Source organism: Pseudochaenichthys georgianus, chromosome 7 (assembly GCF_902827115.2).
Source record: "Pseudochaenichthys georgianus chromosome 7, fPseGeo1.2, whole genome shotgun sequence".
Classification (NCBI taxonomy): domain Eukaryota; kingdom Metazoa; phylum Chordata; class Actinopteri; order Perciformes; family Channichthyidae; genus Pseudochaenichthys; species Pseudochaenichthys georgianus.
Window position 1 is genome coordinate 14140355 of NC_047509.1, and position 18605 is coordinate 14158959.

At 42.4% G+C, this 18605-nt stretch overlaps 1 protein-coding gene across 1 annotated transcript; it reads left to right on the top strand.

The window, feature by feature from the left end:
• Nucleotides 1–4975: 4975 nt before the first annotated feature.
• On the top strand, nt 4976–10139 carry ren (renin). Its single transcript, XM_034086383.1, has 9 exons — nt 4976–5184; nt 5526–5670; nt 6105–6228; nt 6800–6918; nt 7038–7234; nt 7692–7814; nt 7906–8047; nt 8149–8247; nt 9588–10139. Exons 1-9 carry the CDS (start codon nt 5108–5110, stop codon nt 9747–9749), a joined length of 1188 nt encoding a protein of 395 aa, XP_033942274.1. The 5' UTR covers nt 4976–5107; the 3' UTR covers nt 9750–10139.
• Nucleotides 10140–18605: the final 8466 nt, after the last annotated feature.

Below are 18605 nucleotides of genomic sequence, written 5' to 3' on the forward strand. Positions count from 1 at the left end.
CAAGACTAAATACAGGGAGGGGTATTCACAAGACGAGAAACCGGGCAGGGGAGGAGAAACATTTGTATTGCACCCTTTACAAATGTTGTTGCAACTTCTTTCTGGTTTTTTACTTGTTTGCTCTATTACCTGATTATTGCTTAAATGTAAAAGTAAATTAAGAAGCTCACCAATGTTATATTTTTTCTTTGATTAATCTGTACCTGCTGAGTCTGAGATGCACTGACTTTTACTCTGTCACCATTTTCTAAGATTAACAAAATGGTCTCTCCATATGATTATCCAGCATATTTGATTTCAAGTGAGAAATTATCATTGCAATTTAAAGAGCAGCACATGAGTGATGTTTGATGAAAAGGCAAAAAAAACACAAAACATTTGTTACTAAAATGAAGATAAAACAGAAATACAACAGAATTGATACAATGAGACATTTCCATGAGATGAGTCAGCCCTTTATTGTGAGAGGATGTTTGCTGGGTGTGAGGATATGGACACTTGTTGTCCAGGAAGTCACAAAACGTAGCAATTATGGGAGGATGCCTTTTTTCTAATATGGATATCCTGTGCACACAACCCTGTCATGTGATTGAGGTAACCAAGGGCATTGAAGAGAACTTATGAGATATTACCATTGTTCCCTGTCACACTTTTGGAGACTATTAAGTTAAACATCTGTGTTGAATACATTCATTTTAATAGGGGACACAGCAACAAGTCCTGCATACTGTTGATAACTTGTTCTCACTTTATTAAGGCTTCAGTCCTTAGACTTTCATTATGTTTTGTTGCGTTCACAGTATCAATACTGTTAAATAAAGACCAGAAACCTATATAAAACACAGCAGCAAAGGGAAACTCAAAAAAAGAATATAGGGCCCCTTTAAATCTTTCTAAAAGTTCTGGAATATTTCCTGAGTGCCGGGAGCCTGAATGGCCTTATTTTTTTATATTAGCCAGACTTTGATGTAGAGTACAGATCAGTCTGCTTCACAAAGCTTTGTATTGTGGCTTCACTCTCTCAGTTATTTAATTATTTTGGCACCACTGCTGTCACTGCTTGCTGTCTTTTTATACTGTATATGCTGGCTTCAGTTTGTATCTTTAGCTTGTGATGCTGTGCACAAAGCCATAAAGACAAATACACAAACACATATTATGACTTTTATTTTTCATGTTTAATTTATATCTTTTTCCTGGTGGATATTTTTCTGCACTGCACATTACACATAGAGTGTGTGTAAAAAATAAGCCTATAAGTTATTTAATCCGAGTAGAGTAAGAGCAATGGTCAAAAGTGCTATTACAGAAGTTTGCATTGCACCAAGAAACTGTATTAATGGTAAATGTACGAGGTGTGACTCGTAAAGCAAATGTACGAGGTAAACACGTACCAATCAGAGCTACTTAATAATAATAAGACGACCATCCAGATGTACAATACTGCGTGGCTGTTATTAAATATTCATGGGACCAGGTGATGGATTGGCACACTTTTTGCATCTCAAACACTAAGCAGCAAAACAAGCACGGTTGCTATGGTTTCTGGTGTGTTCACCAGATGTTTTTTGTCTTTGTGGAGCACCTGTTTCCTAATAAAGCTCCCTGGGAATTGAAGTGCATCTTCACAGGACACAAACCAGATATATTCACTTTATCTCTCTCCAAGAATAGCCACAGATAACACATGCACTCTCCAAGTAATGGGACTTAATATGTATAAATGGGGCCTGAGAAACCAGTAACAAATTCACTATTAACCTTATGTTACTGTATATCTGGCCTTAAATCATTTTGTTAATAATTTGTTTATCCATCTGGATATACAGATTCAATTATATTGACCAGAAGACCAGATATACTCACATTTGAATAGCAATGACGTATATTTCAGAGAGGAACAAGTTGTTTTAGGTTTTGGATACACAGAGAAGATTTGTTAGTGGAAAGAAATCATCTTTTTTTTTTGTTCTTGATAAAAATGAAACTATATAAAATACCAGACTTATCTTAGATAACATGCATACAGTAAATAATGTTTATTATGTAAACCGATTTAGCCTTAGAAATGAGGAGACTCCTCATCCGGTATCAGACTAAACTAAGGTTGTTGGAGTTATTGACTGTCACAGTTAATGAAAATGAGCATCTGTAAACTCATAGATGTCCATACATTTTTTAAATAAGCAATCTAGTAGCCATTGGTAATAACCTCATAATAAAAACTAAAGGATTCCAGAAAAACATGAACAATTAAATTGTGCTTAATCTTGTAACACAATTCCTTACCCTTTAAGTATTACATTTCAGTTCACACACACACACACACACACACACACACACACACACGCACGCACGCACGCACGCACGCACACACACACACACATACCATGTATACATCACTTCAGGGGACATTACATTGACTTACATGCATTTCCTGGAGACTTATCCTAACCTTAACCATAACCAACACATGCCTAACCCTAACCCTTAACCTTAACCTTACCCTTACCCTAATCCTAAACCTAACCAAGTCTTCACCCTAAAATTAATGATTCCCCTCATGGGGACCTCCAATTTGTCCCCATAAGGGAAGCCAGTCCCCACACGTGACTATGTAAACAGATTTAGGTCCCCACAAGTATAGTAATGCTAGTCCACACACACACACACACACACACACACACACACACACACACACACACACACACACACACACACACACACACACACACACACACACACACACACACACACACACACACACACACACACACACACACACACACACACACTCCTACACTCATACACATAGCGGCATGTGATCTGTCCTGATGCGTTTTAGTTGCAATGCTGCGCACTGCTGGTCAGGAGCGATACTGCATGTTTATTTCTCCAAAAAACTAATTCATCTGGAAAAATGTGAAAAAAGAAAAATCGTATTTACTCTTACAAAACCTTTTATAAAATAAAGATCAGCTCTATTACTCACAGCATTAAATATGTTTTTACTACATATTTGGCCTCCATTTCTACATATTTGACCTCCTGTTGTGAAGAATGTCCCACATATTTTCATACATATTGTCTCCAGATGGAATCACAGTCTAGTCATTTCTAATTTGGAGCTCATTGGCTTCATATTTATAAAACGTTACTAAGGATAATATCAGTGAAACCAAATGATTCTTCTTTCCTTTATTGTACACCTAAATGTATGATGCACCGACATAAAATAATCCAAACAGAACAACAACAATATTTAGCATTTTGTGGTTTTTAACAGCTGGTCAGGATTCAAAGTTGAGTTGTTGTGGTTTTGGGCTTGTTTGGTTGATTGATAACTCCCCTCAAGTCTCATTTCCTGCAAACAAACACTGCTCAGCTGCATATCTTGCTTATCATGATAGATAGCTCACCCAAAAATATCCTCTTACTTGGATTCTGCCTGTGATGCATGTCTAACAGCAGCCACTCTTTTGGGGTCTGTTCGACAGCTTCCTCATTTATAACCACCATTTACTTCATGAAACTATCATTTCGGAATAGTTCAGACCAGCAGATCAGAGAGTTTTGACGTGTATGCCTTCAAGGAAATATCATTCAACAAAAAACAAAAAACAACATGAAGCCCAAATAAATCCTCTTTCATGATTTCTACCTTTCCCATGCCCACCAAAGAGTGGTCTTACTTGGAAAGGTGGAAGGCCAGGCCAGGAGTGACGCATGGGAACCTCTAAGCAGTGTGGGAAAGTAACTTTGGCCAGGCAGGTCAAAAGTCAGATGTCTGTGAGATTGTGCCCAAAAAGTGCTTTTAATACCAGCCTGTAAGGCCTAGTTGTAGGCACCTTGATTCAATATTTATATTAATGACAAATCAAGTAACCATGTGTAATTGGAAAGGGATCGCCCATAGTGATGAACCAACAACAATCATCACCCAATAAAGTGTTTTACCCATTTCTAACATGGGTATGACAACAACTTATAAGGGTGATAAAATATTGTGTCAACAGCTTCTTAAACATTCTACCAAGTGGCCACAAGATCGATTATTACAGTTTGTAAGTCTCTTGAAGTTATAAGCGACCATTTGCAACAGTGACAGAGCAACAATATATTAATTTGGAGGTAAAGGACATCCGGTGAATGTAAGTACAGTTTTTTATTTCCTTTTTAAATGCTTCACTTTCTTCACCAGCTAGTCGCTAACTTTGTCTGTCTGCTGGTTGGTGGAGGTAGTTTACAAGTTGTTTCTAACAGCTTTTGATGTAAACAGCTGTCTACCTTACCAGAAAAGGACACTTTAAGAGCAGTAAGAGTCGACCAAAAATTAGCTGTAGGCCAGACAGCTTAACAATGAGTTGAAAATCACTATAAAGTCAATGAAAGCTGCAGATTCAGGTTATAATTATCTGTAAGTGTATCATTATTATCAAAAACTTTCCTTGTTTTCACTTTGTCATTTGATGCAATCTAAATTATATTTTAAATGTTTTATTAAAGCTGGTTTGAAAGTAATTAGATTATTTTAAAACATACAGTAGAGGATATTTTGTTTTTTATGTTCATTAGTTGCACACAAGTAAACATTATCATTATTATTAATTATAGAGAGTTGAATTATAGGTCAAACTTGATGCAATACAGTGTTTTTGTTGTTGTAAAAAGTTCTCACAGGCCCTGCAGACAAGGTGTCCATCCTACTGACGTCAGCAATCTCAGCAGCTCTGCACCCCTGCTTTCTGTCTTCAATGTTTTTCAAGAGGTCAAAGGTCAGACCTCTCACAGGGACCTGGTTATCACAGTAAGGGTTGTGGGACCAAGGCAGAAGGGTAGAGGGGGTTGGGAGGAGGAAAGCAGAGCTTGTTTTCAAGTGGTCACCCCCAGCAGAGCTCCCATCCAGTCAGTGGCATATAGGTGAGGCATATGGGGAAGAGCACTTGGTATAAAGGGAGTCGAGGCAGCAGTACGGGAGGGAGAGCAGCAGCTTTCATATCCCCCATTTTAATAATATTCGATATTCTGGAATATTCTTAAACCTGGGAAAATCCACTTTGCATATACAGCCTGCATTTCTGGTTTGTATTTTCCACCTGTCATCACCATGGCTCTGTTGATGAATTACTGGATGTTTTTGGTTGCTTTGTTTTCGACAGTGACATGGACCCATGCCTTGAGAAGGTGAGACTTTTTCATATAAAACTGTCTTCTTGGCTTGAACAAAACAAGAAGACATAAACAACAAAAATAAACAAAGGAAAACAAATGTTTTATTGATAAAAGTTATTGTTTTCAGCATTCAGACTAACATATGTTTTTGTTCATTTTTCTTGCTGAGAGCACTGAGAGCAAGCATTCTGGCATTATTAAAGCATCATTGTTAAAATGGGATGGTGACCAGGCATATGTAGTCGATATGTAGCATGGAAATAGTACTTCATGTAAACATAGTATTTCTTCTTTTGTCACAAAGTCTTTACGTTTCTGCCGCAATACATTAATAATGTCTGTTCTGTTTCCAGAATCTCCCTGCACAAGATGCCCTCTATCCGAGAGACACTGAGGGACATGGGTGTTTCTGCAGAGCAGATCCTAAATGAGTTAGCCGAGAAGAGCGCAGACGACAACAACGGAACTGTTCCCACCCCTCTAACCAACTACTTAGACGTGAGACAATTTTGTGTGCTATATATTTAAGGAACATTTCTGAAAATCTATTGTGTGTTTTATGAAGGCTCAATTTAGTAGAAACCGACATGCTCACATGTAATTGAATTTGATGTCTGCTAAAAAAAGACACTTTAGTTTTGAGGGTTTAAACAACCATGGGCTTTGAAGCTTGTCTTTGGCAAAACTCCAAACTTCTTACAGAATAAAACAGCAAATACGATCGCCTTTAGATTTAAACTTTTGATTCATGTAATAATTGTATCATCAGTGGCATCGTTAAAGACCTCAAATTCAATTTGCGTTAACTGCACAAAAGAAGGATTTGAAAGACGTCATCAAACAGCATCAAAACGACAAAGGAATTAGCTGGTTTAGGAAAGTCAGGAAATAGATCACCATAACTGTATAATTGTATTTATTATCTCTAACAGACCCAGTACTTCGGGGAAATCAGTATTGGCTCTCCACCCCAGTTGTTCAACGTGGTCTTTGACACCGGCTCCGCCAACCTGTGGGTGCCTTCGCAAAGCTGCTCACCTTTCTCCACCGCCTGTTGTAAGTGTCCACGACCCAGAAAGTAACTTTTAGTTACAGCTGCAATAAGGCCTTTACAGTTAGAGCACAAACTCTACTGTTTTGGTACTGTAGCAGGCACCTGTTTTAAAGGAAAAAGCTCTGAAAACCAAGTATTCCACAAATATTCCACTACCTGCTCAGCACCTCTTTGACAGACTAGCAACTAACTGGCAAAGAAAGTGGATTACTTAACAGCTAAAGAATTACATATTTTCCTCAGAAGTCGGTGCACACCAAAAGGATAGTGAAAGTTGGGCTTACATTTGCATCTTTGGGTTCAAGAAAAGCGCTATAGAAATAAAATGTATTATTTATTATTATTTTCAAGTTTCCAAGAAACACATGAAGGATAAAGTCGTATTTGACGGATGTGTAAAAGTTCACGATATTAACTTAAATGTGGTTTGCAAGTGGTTTTTCCCAAAGTTGGCAAAAAACGAAATGTTATTGCAGATTTAATTGTTATTTTCATATAAATGAGACTCAAGAATCATTGTTTGGTAAAGCTTCCAAACTACTTTGACAACTCAAATGAATTTTGAACTTTTAGTCACTCACAACAGATACGATGCCTCCCAATCTCGCACTTATGTTGAGAACGGAACCGGTTTTTCCATCCAGTATGCTGCAGGGAATGTCAGGGGATTTCTGAGTGAGGATGTGGTTGTGGTGAGTTGTTCATTAAACCAGTTTAAAAACAAAGAATTTGTTTGTTTTCTAACAAACTGTTTCTTTAATGTCCTGCCACGGCCTCCTCTCCCAACATTTGACTCTGAGCTTGTGTGCAGGTTGGTGGGATCCCTGTGGTTCAGGTGTTTGCTGAGGCAGCCTCTCTGTCTGCCATGCCCTTCATCTTTGCCAAGTTTGATGGAGTCCTGGGGATGGGTTACCCAAACGTGGCCATCGACGGCATTACTCCCGTGTTTGACGGTATCATGTCTCAGCATGTCCTCACGGAAGAGGTGTTCTCTATCTACTACAGCAGGTGTGTGAAATCCAGTAAACTCATCCAGCTTGTATGAAATAAACAGAAGATAAATAGTTAGATGTGTAAGATAATTGAGACAAAACAAATATTCCACTGCTAGCAAGAACATATAGATTACACTTTTTTGTTGGTTTTGAATGAAACTACGATTACAAAAATTATAATGATGTAACATAGCATTGTCAAGAATTGAATTTATTAACTGCAAAATAGAAATAATATTGTCTTATTAAATATCTGTTATGAAAATGTTGTAATCTTACTGGTAAAGTTGAAGACATTTTTTTATTAACGCTGATTTTGGATCTGGTAGATACAACCGAGTGCTTGAAGAAAACACATACTCTTTTTTTTTCCATCGAAACCAGTTGAGGGAAAATTATAAAGGTTCCCTGGGATTGTAGTATGAAAGGTCATGGGAGGTCATGGAACAGTTTTTTAAATGTGTTTTCAGGGATCCAAAACACTCCCCAGGTGGAGAGCTGGTTCTTGGTGGCACAGACCCAGATTACTACAGCGGAAACTTTAACTATATGGACACTAAAGAGACTGGCAAATGGGAAGTCAACATGAAAGGGTGAGAATTGTTCTTAATACATAACACATTATGTGTATTTGCACTCATTGAGAAACAACACGTTTTATTGTGCAACCCTTCATGCTTCCAGGGTTTCTGTGGGTATGGAGATGATGTTTTGTGCAGAGGGCTGCACAGCAGTGATCGACAGCGGCTCCTCCTACATTACAGGCCCGGCGTCCTCTGTGTCCGCGCTGATGAAAAACATCGGAGCACAGCTGGATGAAAGTGGAGTAAGTTTTTAAGCATGCAACATGGTTTCCCACAGATAAGTTAGTCTGTAAAAGAAAAGTCATCAACCCATTATCACCCTCTGATTTGTTTTGTTCATCAGTACAAAGTCAACTGTAACACTGTCAAGACGTTGCCCAGTGTCACTTTCCACCTGGGGGGCCAGGAATACTCTCTCACTTGGGAGGATTATATTTTATGGGTAAGAAGGATGATACATACTGAATCATATTTATATAAACATGCAGTTGTGGAATGCAATCAAGTACAATCACTCAAGAAGTGTACCTAAATACAGTTTTAAGGAGTTTTTAAAACGTAATACTTCTACTACACTACATGTCAGAAAGGTATATTTATTTATGTGCTGTATTTAACTCACAGCTGCAAATACTTACAATGCATGTTTTAGTTATTTAGCTAATTAGGCTTGGTCAAATTGCTATGAACATATGCTGGAATTTGTGTGGGTTTTAAACCTTACTGCTTATACTTTAAGTACACAAGAAGGTTGTAGCCTACTATTGTATTTTGACTTTTAATTTAAACAGATTATATTTACATTGTGTTGTTGCTACTTTTACTTAACAAAGTCAAAGTCAACTTTATTGTCGATCTCGAAATATGTTTGTACACACAGAAAGATCGAAATACTGTTTCCCACAGTCCCGACGTATACAATAACACATTAAAGGTCCCATGACATGGCCATTTCCATTGATCATAATTGCATTGTTGAGGTCTAGAATAGATGTACATTGGTCAATGTTCCAAAATCACATTGGTTTCTCATACAGCATCTCTGTATAGTATGTGTATTCACTCTCTGTCCTAAACGGCTTGTTGGAGCTCCTGCCCCCCCCCCCCCTCCCTATGAGGCCACTGTGCTCTGATTGGTCAGCTCGCCCACTCTGTTCTGATGAGTCCACCACCGTTACAGCGGAACATCTGTGATTATGTGTTACAATGGCGTTTGTTGGCAACCAGACAATTACACCAGTAATGACAAACAGATGAGAATGCTGCGTGGGGTCTGGGTGCCATGTTGGCGGGACGTTGCGGGGCTCGTGTTGTTACTGGTGTTGTTTCCTGGTTCCTGCATGGGGTCTGCAAGAGGAGCTCCGCGGATTGGTCCATTTGGACCTGGGTATCGTTACGTCACTATACTCAGGAAGAAAAACATGGAAAAAGAAAAATGGAAAAAGAGGTGTTCTGGGGCATTGTAGACAGGTATTTTCTGTGTTAGAGTGTTACTCGCTACAGGGTGTACTTTGAGGGTTTGTGACTTTGCAGACCGTTTGCATGCAGAAAAAGCTACATAACACACAAGGGAACAGGTAATAACCGGAAAAGCATGTCATGGGACCTTTAAAATACAAGAATACTCAATTACAAAAAAACACAAAATAACCGTTTACTTCAAGTAAGCAGGAACTATTTCCATAGCAGTAATGTAAAGGATCTGAGTGCTTCTTCCATCACTGTATATATGCTTCTCTTATAGTGTCTTGTTATAAATCTGACTTTTCCTTGTTTCTGCAGCAAACCCAGATCGAAGCGGACGTCTGCACCGTCACTTTCAGGGCCTTGGATGTGCCGCCCCCTACAGGTCCCATGTGGATTTTGGGAGCCAACTTCATTGCCCGCTACTACACAGAGTTTGACCGCCGCAATAATCGGATAGGATTTGCTACAGCAGTCTGATGGGAAGATAAACCTCAGCCATGTTGCTCTGTTTTCTTTTTCTCTATCTTTGCTGCTATCTCCTCTTCGTCCATTTTTCGCTTCGGTTAGTTTTAACGGTAACTCATGACCAAACTACACCTGTTATAAATATAAAAGGTAAAGAGCAGTGCACATTTAGGAATATCAGCATCTTATATATTGCATTATGTGTAACAAATGCACTGAATGCATTCTAAACGTTTTCTATTTATTTATAAGCCGCATCTTCCAGCAAATGCAAAGTGTGTGTGTGTGTGCTGTGTCTGTGTGTGAGACTGTGCTTAAAATGATCACTTAGCTACAGTGGAAAACCATACTTGTATTGTACTGACTTGACAAGAATAAACTTGTTTACATGGATTTAAATTAGACCCAAGCCAGACTGCATTAATAACTGCATTGTTTTCCTACAAATGTGTCTAATGCATTTTGTGACCATGGGAAAGTCAAGTTGAAAACCAATTGCTGTATCACAGTAGTCATGGAAGTATTTTCACAGCGTGATGTGTAACGGTGCTGTTCTCCCACAGAAGTTGCTTCTTTACACTGGGGCTTTATCTTTGGTAGCCATCAGTTACAGTAGGAGTGAGGGACATATATGTTGTCACATATACATTTCTTAAACAAAGTTATTTCTGCTCTATAGTTTTAGTGCAACCTGTGGTCCCTTTCACTGAGCAATGGACTTTCTTTCTGTTTTGAAAAAAAGCAAACATTTTACATTTTGTAATCCGAGTAACTCTGTTTAGAGTAAAACTCTTAATGTTTGTATCGCATTGAAGCTCATCATGAAAAGCTCTGAACAACAAAATCCTTAAGGAGTAAACATTCATCTTGGTTTGTGATTTAGGGATCGACCTGACAAACACGGTTATTTCTGCTTACTTAGCAGGGAGAAGAGGCACAAGATAACAAAACAATAAAGGCACATATTCAGCAGATGTAGTTGTCAGATGTTTTTGTCTAATTTTCTCGAAATTGGTTAAGAAAGTCCTCTCATGCTTCAATGATTTGACAGTGAGAGTGCCATACTGTATGCTTCCTTCCTCTCACATCCATGAATTGTCCTCTTTTAGATTGTATCTGTTGACAGTCGACAGTGAGGTGAAAGTGCATATCTCTTTACTGGCATTTCATCAACACAATCAGACCATTGCTTAAGCATTTCTGACAATAGGCTATAGTTCAACAAAGCTACTCAGGCTGGAAATGAGCCGGCGCAATCAAAATGCTTCAAAATGTAACCTCTAACTTGTAGTGTGACTGCCAAATATTTGTATGTATAGCTCAAGTCTTGAAACTGATGCAAAAACGTTCACTCTTGGATAATCACCATCTCTTGCTTACAAATTCCATCTATTAATAATGGAAGTTTCTAACATGTTGTCATCGTTGCATATTGATGTACTTTTTCATATTATTTATAAATGTATCATCAATTCAAGCCAAATATCCTTAATCGTCCTCCATTCGTCTTAAGTCCAGAGGGTTCTCTCATACTGTACAGAATATAATTCATACATTGTGAACATTATGAATCGATTCAATTTCTTGCCCAGCGTTAGATGGGAAGATTGACACAGCCGTACATATGTGTCCCATCAATATGGAGCTGGAGCTAGCAGACACATGCTGTCCTTTGTACTCCACTACATTTATTTTGCACCTTCTACCACATTATTATTTATTAAGCTCCCCAGTAGTACAACAAATAATCAAAATAAACCCCTATGAAAAGTATTTGGTCTTTCAATGGCCCATTCTGCAAAATGAGTACTTTTACTTTTGGTACTTTTACTTACCTACAATTTTGATGCAGGACTTGTAACTAGTTTTTGTTCACTGCAGTTTTGCTACTTTTACTTAAAGGGTAGGTAATTCACTTCAGAAACACTTTTTGTTATATTCCATGGAATGCTCTTAACATCCCGATAGCAATGAATATATTAAATGCTTTGACAATAAATGTATACAAAAATGTCATCTGTGGAAGCCGTAGTATTGTAAAAAGCACAACCAATCATTTTAGCCGGCCCGGCTAAAATAACTGGATGGCCTACCTGCCTGTCAGCCTTCCATCTGTGCACAAACTTATCTCGTGCCCTCATTATTCATGTGCACGTTCGTGTGTATTGGAGGAGGGGCTCTGTAAGGAAGTCTGAAGGAAGGGTCAGATTTTTTTCGGCTGCGTACTTTCAAATTCTAGCGCACTCGAGCTGGTTTCTCCATTCTTACCTACCCTACCTTTAAGTTAATAATCTACTAGAGTACTTCTTCCATCTAAATGTTCCCAAACGCTTTGAAGAACCCAATGGTGGAAGAAGTGCTCAAAGTGGTTATAGTTTTATTTTTAATAAAGGTTACATCATTTCCTAAAACTTCTTGGCACTGTAGTTTTTTTCAGGAAATATTACTCAACCACTTAGTGTATTTGTACGTATTGTTTTCACCGGCGGATTAGTACACACATGGCACTCTAATGTGTATTTCTCGCGAAAGTACACAACTTTAATTGTGTTCTTGATTCAATTATATTAAAAAGGAATCATTGTACGCACAGGCCTCATCCAGTTGCATATTATTATATTGGGTTATTTAATTATTAACATTGATGTTGTAAGTAGAAAACTGAAGGTAATGTTGTTGCTGCTGGGGGTGGAGCTATTTTGAACAACATTCCATTTTGCAACATTACATTCTATTCTATTTGTAGATCACATGATTTTTATGTAAAAGGTTAATTTGTAAATCCAATCCAATCCAATCCACTTTATTTAAATAGCACATATTAAAAACAGAGGGTTTACCGAAGTGCTTCACAGCAAACATAACATTATAATAAAATATAACATTACAATAATAGATAAAAGGCATACATAAGAATAGATAAAAGGCACATAAAGGCTATGGGCAGGGGTGGATCTACCGGGGTGGCATCCACCCTAAAAAATAGCCTTGCCACCCCAGTTGGCAGCTTTGTTTTGAAAGAAAAGTTATGGCTCATCGGACAATTATGAGAGAAAATCTCTAATGTCCGAGTGCAAGTGAATGCAGCACAAGACGCGTGGAAATATGATTGGCGGCGATTTCATTTGAACAGGACGGCGCAAAACGAGAAGCATTCGAACAAGGAATGAGGTATTTGCGGTCTACAATGACAGAGAAGAGACAATTTTGGCTGTGGATCTTAATACATTTGTGAGGCGTTTTGCTGAACAACATTGTAATTGCCGCATTCAGCTGTTATAGAGTGGCAAAGTCCCTCCCCTTCCGGTGGACCTCCATGGGACCTTATTTCGGAAAGATTATGTATTGACGTCAATGGAGAGAGAAAGATTATCTTTCAATCCCGTTTGAATTGTGCCACGAATTACACATATGATGTTTGTCAATTTAAAAGATAATTTTGCAAGTAAAAAAAATAAATGGGTTGTAAAACTGTGAAGTAACACATTTTTTTGTGTGAAGCGCACAATGAACTACATCTCTGGTCTCGCACAACAACACACGTCACCAAGATGGCCGTCACTACTGTCTTGTCAAAAAAGGGATTGACTACCCTCACTATCACCACAAGGAAACACGTCCAGAAGAATGTCATGCAAAGCTGCCTGCCTGCCTGCCTTCCTTTGATTCTCTCTAAACTGCCTGATCTTTATGAGGTTAAATTGTTAACATAGGTTCAGGAGCATGGCCACGCCTAAAACTCCGCCTCGAACCACGGCCACCCCTATTTATATCCGGCAAAACTTCCGACCACTGCTTGTCTCCATCCTTTCAAGGACTGACAGCCAGACCGTGATTCACGCCGCGCGTCGTCACGGTTCAAACAAGCTAAACGCTACCACGAGAACATTCAACTTACCATGGATTCTGAACTGCTGATCAACTCACCGGAGTCAGACGAAGATCTCTTCGACATCGGCTACCCGCCATCCACGTTTTAGCAGTTGGATCTAAGCCAAGCATCCGAACGGAGCCGCGTGCGCTCGGCAATCAGTGTCCCACACACCAGCCGCCACCGCTCCCACTCAAGCTCCCCCAACGAGACACCTCCAACTCCAGACAGGTCCCAGGCTTCGTCTACTCCGCCAGCGAGGGCAAACAACCGGGGCCACAACAGGCACAGGCAGCTCCAATCTCCCCACCAATGGCAACCTGCCTCATTAGCAGCCCCCGGCCACTCGCAGCAGCGCACTCGACATGCCTCTCGGACGGAGCCGCGCTCCGAAACGGAGCCCAAACCCAGGAGGTGGACAGTCATCAACTCCAACGTTTCCTGAAAGAAAACGGTATCCACTTTCACCGAAATGACAACAAGGCTAGACTGTTCAACCTCTACAAAGCCTACAGCAGCACAACGGCAAGAGCAACGACACACACAGCTCTTCCTGCTCCAGAGCCAACCACCGTGCGGCGCGCGCACCACGGGTCGTGACGTCACAGGCCTCCGTTCTCCTCCTCGGACACAGCCCGACTCACCGGCACCCCCTGGTGGGGGCCAGGTCGTATTGCCCTCTGCGCCTGCTCACAGGCTTCACGAAAATCCCCTTGCACATACAATAATAATAATAATAATAATATTATTATTATTATTATTATTGTATGTACATACATCCCTTCATCCCTTCTTCTTCTTCTTTCCTACCTTCAGCAGTCCACAGCAACCCAGCTTCTGCTTACCTTCCTCCTCTAGCAGCTAACCCCGTAGCAACAGCGCCTCACCCAGTGAGCAGACGCTCCGGTCTCCCTCTCTCTGACCCTCGCAGTGAGCAGACGCTCCGGTCTCTCTCTCTCGACCCTCGCAGTGAGCAGACGCTCCGGTCTCTCTCTCTCTGACCCTCGCAGTGAGCAGACGCTCCGGTCTCTCTCTCTCTGACTGTTACGTTCCCTTGTAGATCTAGGGGTACCAAGGGAAGTAGCGACACACAAGATAGCCGGACGAGAGAAAAAGGAGCGGAAACTGAATGCTGAAGGAGTTTAAGTGAGGTTTTAATTAGTAAATAAGTAAGGCGGCTCACCAGCCAAATTACAAAACAAACTTACACTAAACAACACACAACTATGCTGGGTCTCACACAGAGACATGCTGCACACATGCAGCCAGACGAGAAGGAGAGAAAAGGGTCCCTCACTGCCGTCCTCCTCCGGTCCTATATGGAAGCCCTGATTGTCAATTAGGAGCACCTGGGGAGAGGCTGCACCTGGGGACAATCGGGCAACTCACCACTCTGTCGCATCGCAACCGGGTGCCGGTCTTTTGGCTTTTCCAGAGCAGCTGCCACCTGCTCCTTCCGAGCTACACACTCTGCCTCTAGATGACCAGGATCAAGACAAAAGAAACACAATCTCTTTTTCTTGGGTCCTAGAAGAGAAGCAGAATGAGCATGTGTGGCACGCCTGTTACGAGCTTTCCGGAAACCAGAACGATGAGGAGAATCGCTCTGAGCCAAAACACCACTGTGTGATAGCTCAAGCCCTTCCTCATCCGCCATAGTGGTGGCCTGCTTTCGCTTCCAAGCTGCACAGTCTGCTATCATATGACCAGGGTCAAGACAAAAATAACAAGCTCTGTCTATCCTGGGACCTAACAATGGAACACTGGCACAGGGAACATAATTATCAGGAGCTCTCCGATAAGTGTCCCGCTGAGGAGGATCCCGCTCTTGTGTATCAGCGCAGACTCCTCTGCCAGAGTGGTAGCCTGCTGAAGGGTAGTCACTTTCTGCTCATTCAGGTAGACTACCGTACGCTCCGGTACACCGTTTTTAGACTCCTCCAACAGCATCAGCTCACATACTGAAGCGATGTCATCCGCTTTACATGCTCTACACCACCTGTCAAAGAGGACTTTCTTCTCCCTCGCGAAGTCCACGTATGTTTGGCCAGAAGCTTTCTTCATGCCGCGAAAACGCTGCCTGTAGGCCTCAGGCACAAGCTCATATGCCCTGAGAATAGCACCTTTCACCTTGTCATACTCCAAACTATCCTCGACAGAAAGAGAAGAGCAAGCCGCTTGAGCCTTGCCGACTAGCTTGCACTGTAAAAGAAAAGCCCACACGTCTTTTGGCCAGTGCAGGGCAGCAGCAATGCGCTCAAATGCACCAAAATAGACTTCCACCTCTGATTCCCGAAACACAGGGACCAAAGAAATATGCCTGCTCACGTCAAAGGAGGCAGCAGGACCAGAAGGTGTAACTGCAGAATCACCCACCACAGCTGCTTGGAGCTCTAGCTGACGCATCCGGACAGCAGTGTCTGCCTCCAACTTCCTGATCTCCAGCTCCTGCTTCCTGATCTCCAGCTCCCTCCTGAGCTGAAACTCTCGCTCACGCTCACGCTCCTCCCTCTCACACTGGAGACGAGCCATACGCACTTTTACCCTGGCATCTAATTTAGACCCCGTAAGTGAGGATCCTGCCGAAAACGAGTCAAACTGAGGTGTGGTGAAAATGTTTGCCTGTTCCGTAGCACTCTGAACCACCGTGCCAGGAGATTCCACTAAAGCAGGCCGCCTCAAAACCCCCTGTTCAACTAGTCCAGTTATCAAAGTAGCCTTGAGTTCACTTTTTACCAGAGCCGAGGAGACAGAAACATGATAATGGTCAGCAACTAACCGCAAATCAACCTTCCTGCACCCGTCTAGCTGACCCACAGTAGGACTGGCCACAAACTGCTCCAACACAAAAGCCATCCTTAGCAACGGCTACTTACAAATATTATTATTTATTTATTTACAAACTTCCCCAGATCCTGCCTACCAAACTTTACCTAACTATCTTCTGGAGCGTGCCGGGCTCGAGGCGACTTTAAAGGCAAACATCAGCGGCCGAAACCCTGAATCGCCTGCCCCCAACAGGGAATAAATCCCCACCCAGGATTACCCCGAAAATAAAAAAGGCAAAAAAAAAAAAAAAAAATGAGTGCCTGATGGAAGGACTGATTCAATCCAGCTAGACACTCCCCTGTCTAAACTGAGGAAGCTGTTCAACAGTAAATAATTTCACAGCCAATCCTACACTTATATACACTACTGCTCACCACCAAACACAATATCAACACTAACCAACAACCAAATACTCACTCTTTGTCTCAAAGATTGGACGAGCCCCCATGTTACGTTCCCTTGTAGATCTAGGGGTACCAAGGGAAGTAGCGACACACAAGACAGCCGGACGAGAGAAAAAGGAGAGGAAACTGAATGCTGAAGGAGTTTAAGTGAGGTTTTAATTAGTAAATAAGTAAGGCGGCTCACCAGCCAAATTACAAAACAAACTTATACTAAACAACACACAACTATGCTGGGTCTCACACAGAGACATGCTGCACACATGCAGCCAGACGAGAAGGAGAGAAAAGGGTCCCTCACTGCCGTCCTCCTCCGGTCCTATATGGAAGCCCTGATTGTCAATTAGGAGCACCTGGGGAGAGGCTGCACCTGGGGACAATCAGAGGGAGAGAGAGGAAAACACACACACACGACCACACACACACTACGGCACGTAACACTGACCCTCGCAGTGAGCAGACGCTCCGGTCTCTCTCTCTCTCTGACCCTCACAGCGAGCAGACGCTCCGGTCTCTCTCTCTCCGACCCTCCCAGTGAGCAGATGCTCCGGTCTCTCTCTCTCTGACGCTCGCAGTGAGCAGATGCTCCGGTCTCTCTCTCTCTCTCTGACCCTCGCAGTGAGCAGATGCTCCGGTCTCTCTCTCTCTGACCCTCGCAGTGAGCAGATGCTCCGGTCTCTCTCTCTCCGACCCTCGCAGTGAGCAGATGCTCCGGTCTCTCTCTCTCCGACCCTCGCAGTGAGCAGATGCTCCGGTCTCTCTCTCTCCGACCCTCGCAGTGAGCAGATGCTCCGGTCTCTCTCTCTCTGAAAATCGCAGTGAGCAGATGCTCCGGTCTCTCTCTCTCCGACCCTCGCAGTGAGCAGATGCTCCGGTCTCTCTCTCTCTGACCCTCGCAGTGAGCAGACGCTCCGGTCTCTCTCTCTCCGACCCTCGCAGTGAGCAGATGCTCCGGTCTCTCTCTCTCTGACCCTCGCAGTGAGCAGATGCTCCGGTCTCTCTCTCTCTGACCCTCGCAGTGAGTAGACGTTCCGGTCTCTCTCTCTCCGACCCTCGCAGTGAGCAGATGCTCCGGTCTCTCTCTCTCTCTCTGAAAATCGCAGTGAGCAGACGCTCCGGTCTCTCTCTCTCTGAAAATCGCAGTGAGCAGACGCTCCGGTCTCTCTCTCTCCGACCCTCGCAGTGAGCAGATGCTCCGGTCTCTCTCTCTCCGACCTTCGCCGTGAGAAGACGCTCCGGTCTCTCTCTCTCAGGAAAAATAATACAAATAATAAAATAAACTTCGCTAGCCAAGCCGCCGGCCGCATCAAGCCGTTCAACCAGGGAACATACCGGGATGCTCCGGACTCCGAGCGTTACTGCTGCATCTTCGCAGCACGTGCATCCCTCTCTTGCCAATTATGCAGCCCCCCCCCCCACCCGGCCTTAACATGCTTAGTCAGCTCTCCACCATCTCAAACACCTCACTCACTTTCCTCTCCATCACGCAACGCCTCAGACTTTAACCGTCTATCACCCGCAGGGAGGCAGGATGGTGTGAAACAATTTCAATGACCTAGGCTGCTCTTTTTCTAGCTGCCGCCTCATGCACATCTGCTCTTTCTGCGGCGGCGCTCATGCCAGGAGCACCTGCCCTCACAACCCAACTACATCAGCAGATTGACTAGCACGGCACCTCAGCACACCCGTCAAGATAAGCAACTTAGCTACCGCCTCAGCGAATCATCCAGATAGTCTGTTTACTTTCTCACCAATGGCTTCACCCAT

Bases quoted from the DNA above. Each gene is read 5' to 3' on its own strand.
- ren (XM_034086383.1), top strand. From the start codon at position 5,108: ATGGCTCTGTTGATGAATTACTGGATGTTTTTGGTTGCTTTGTTTTCG. The intron at 6,229-6,799 runs GTAAGTGTCCAC...TTGAACTTTTAG, and splicing joins ACCTTTCTCCACCGCCTGTT to TCACTCACAACAGATACGAT. The intron at 8,248-9,587 runs GTAAGAAGGATG...TTGTTTCTGCAG, and splicing joins GGGAGGATTATATTTTATGG to CAAACCCAGATCGAAGCGGA.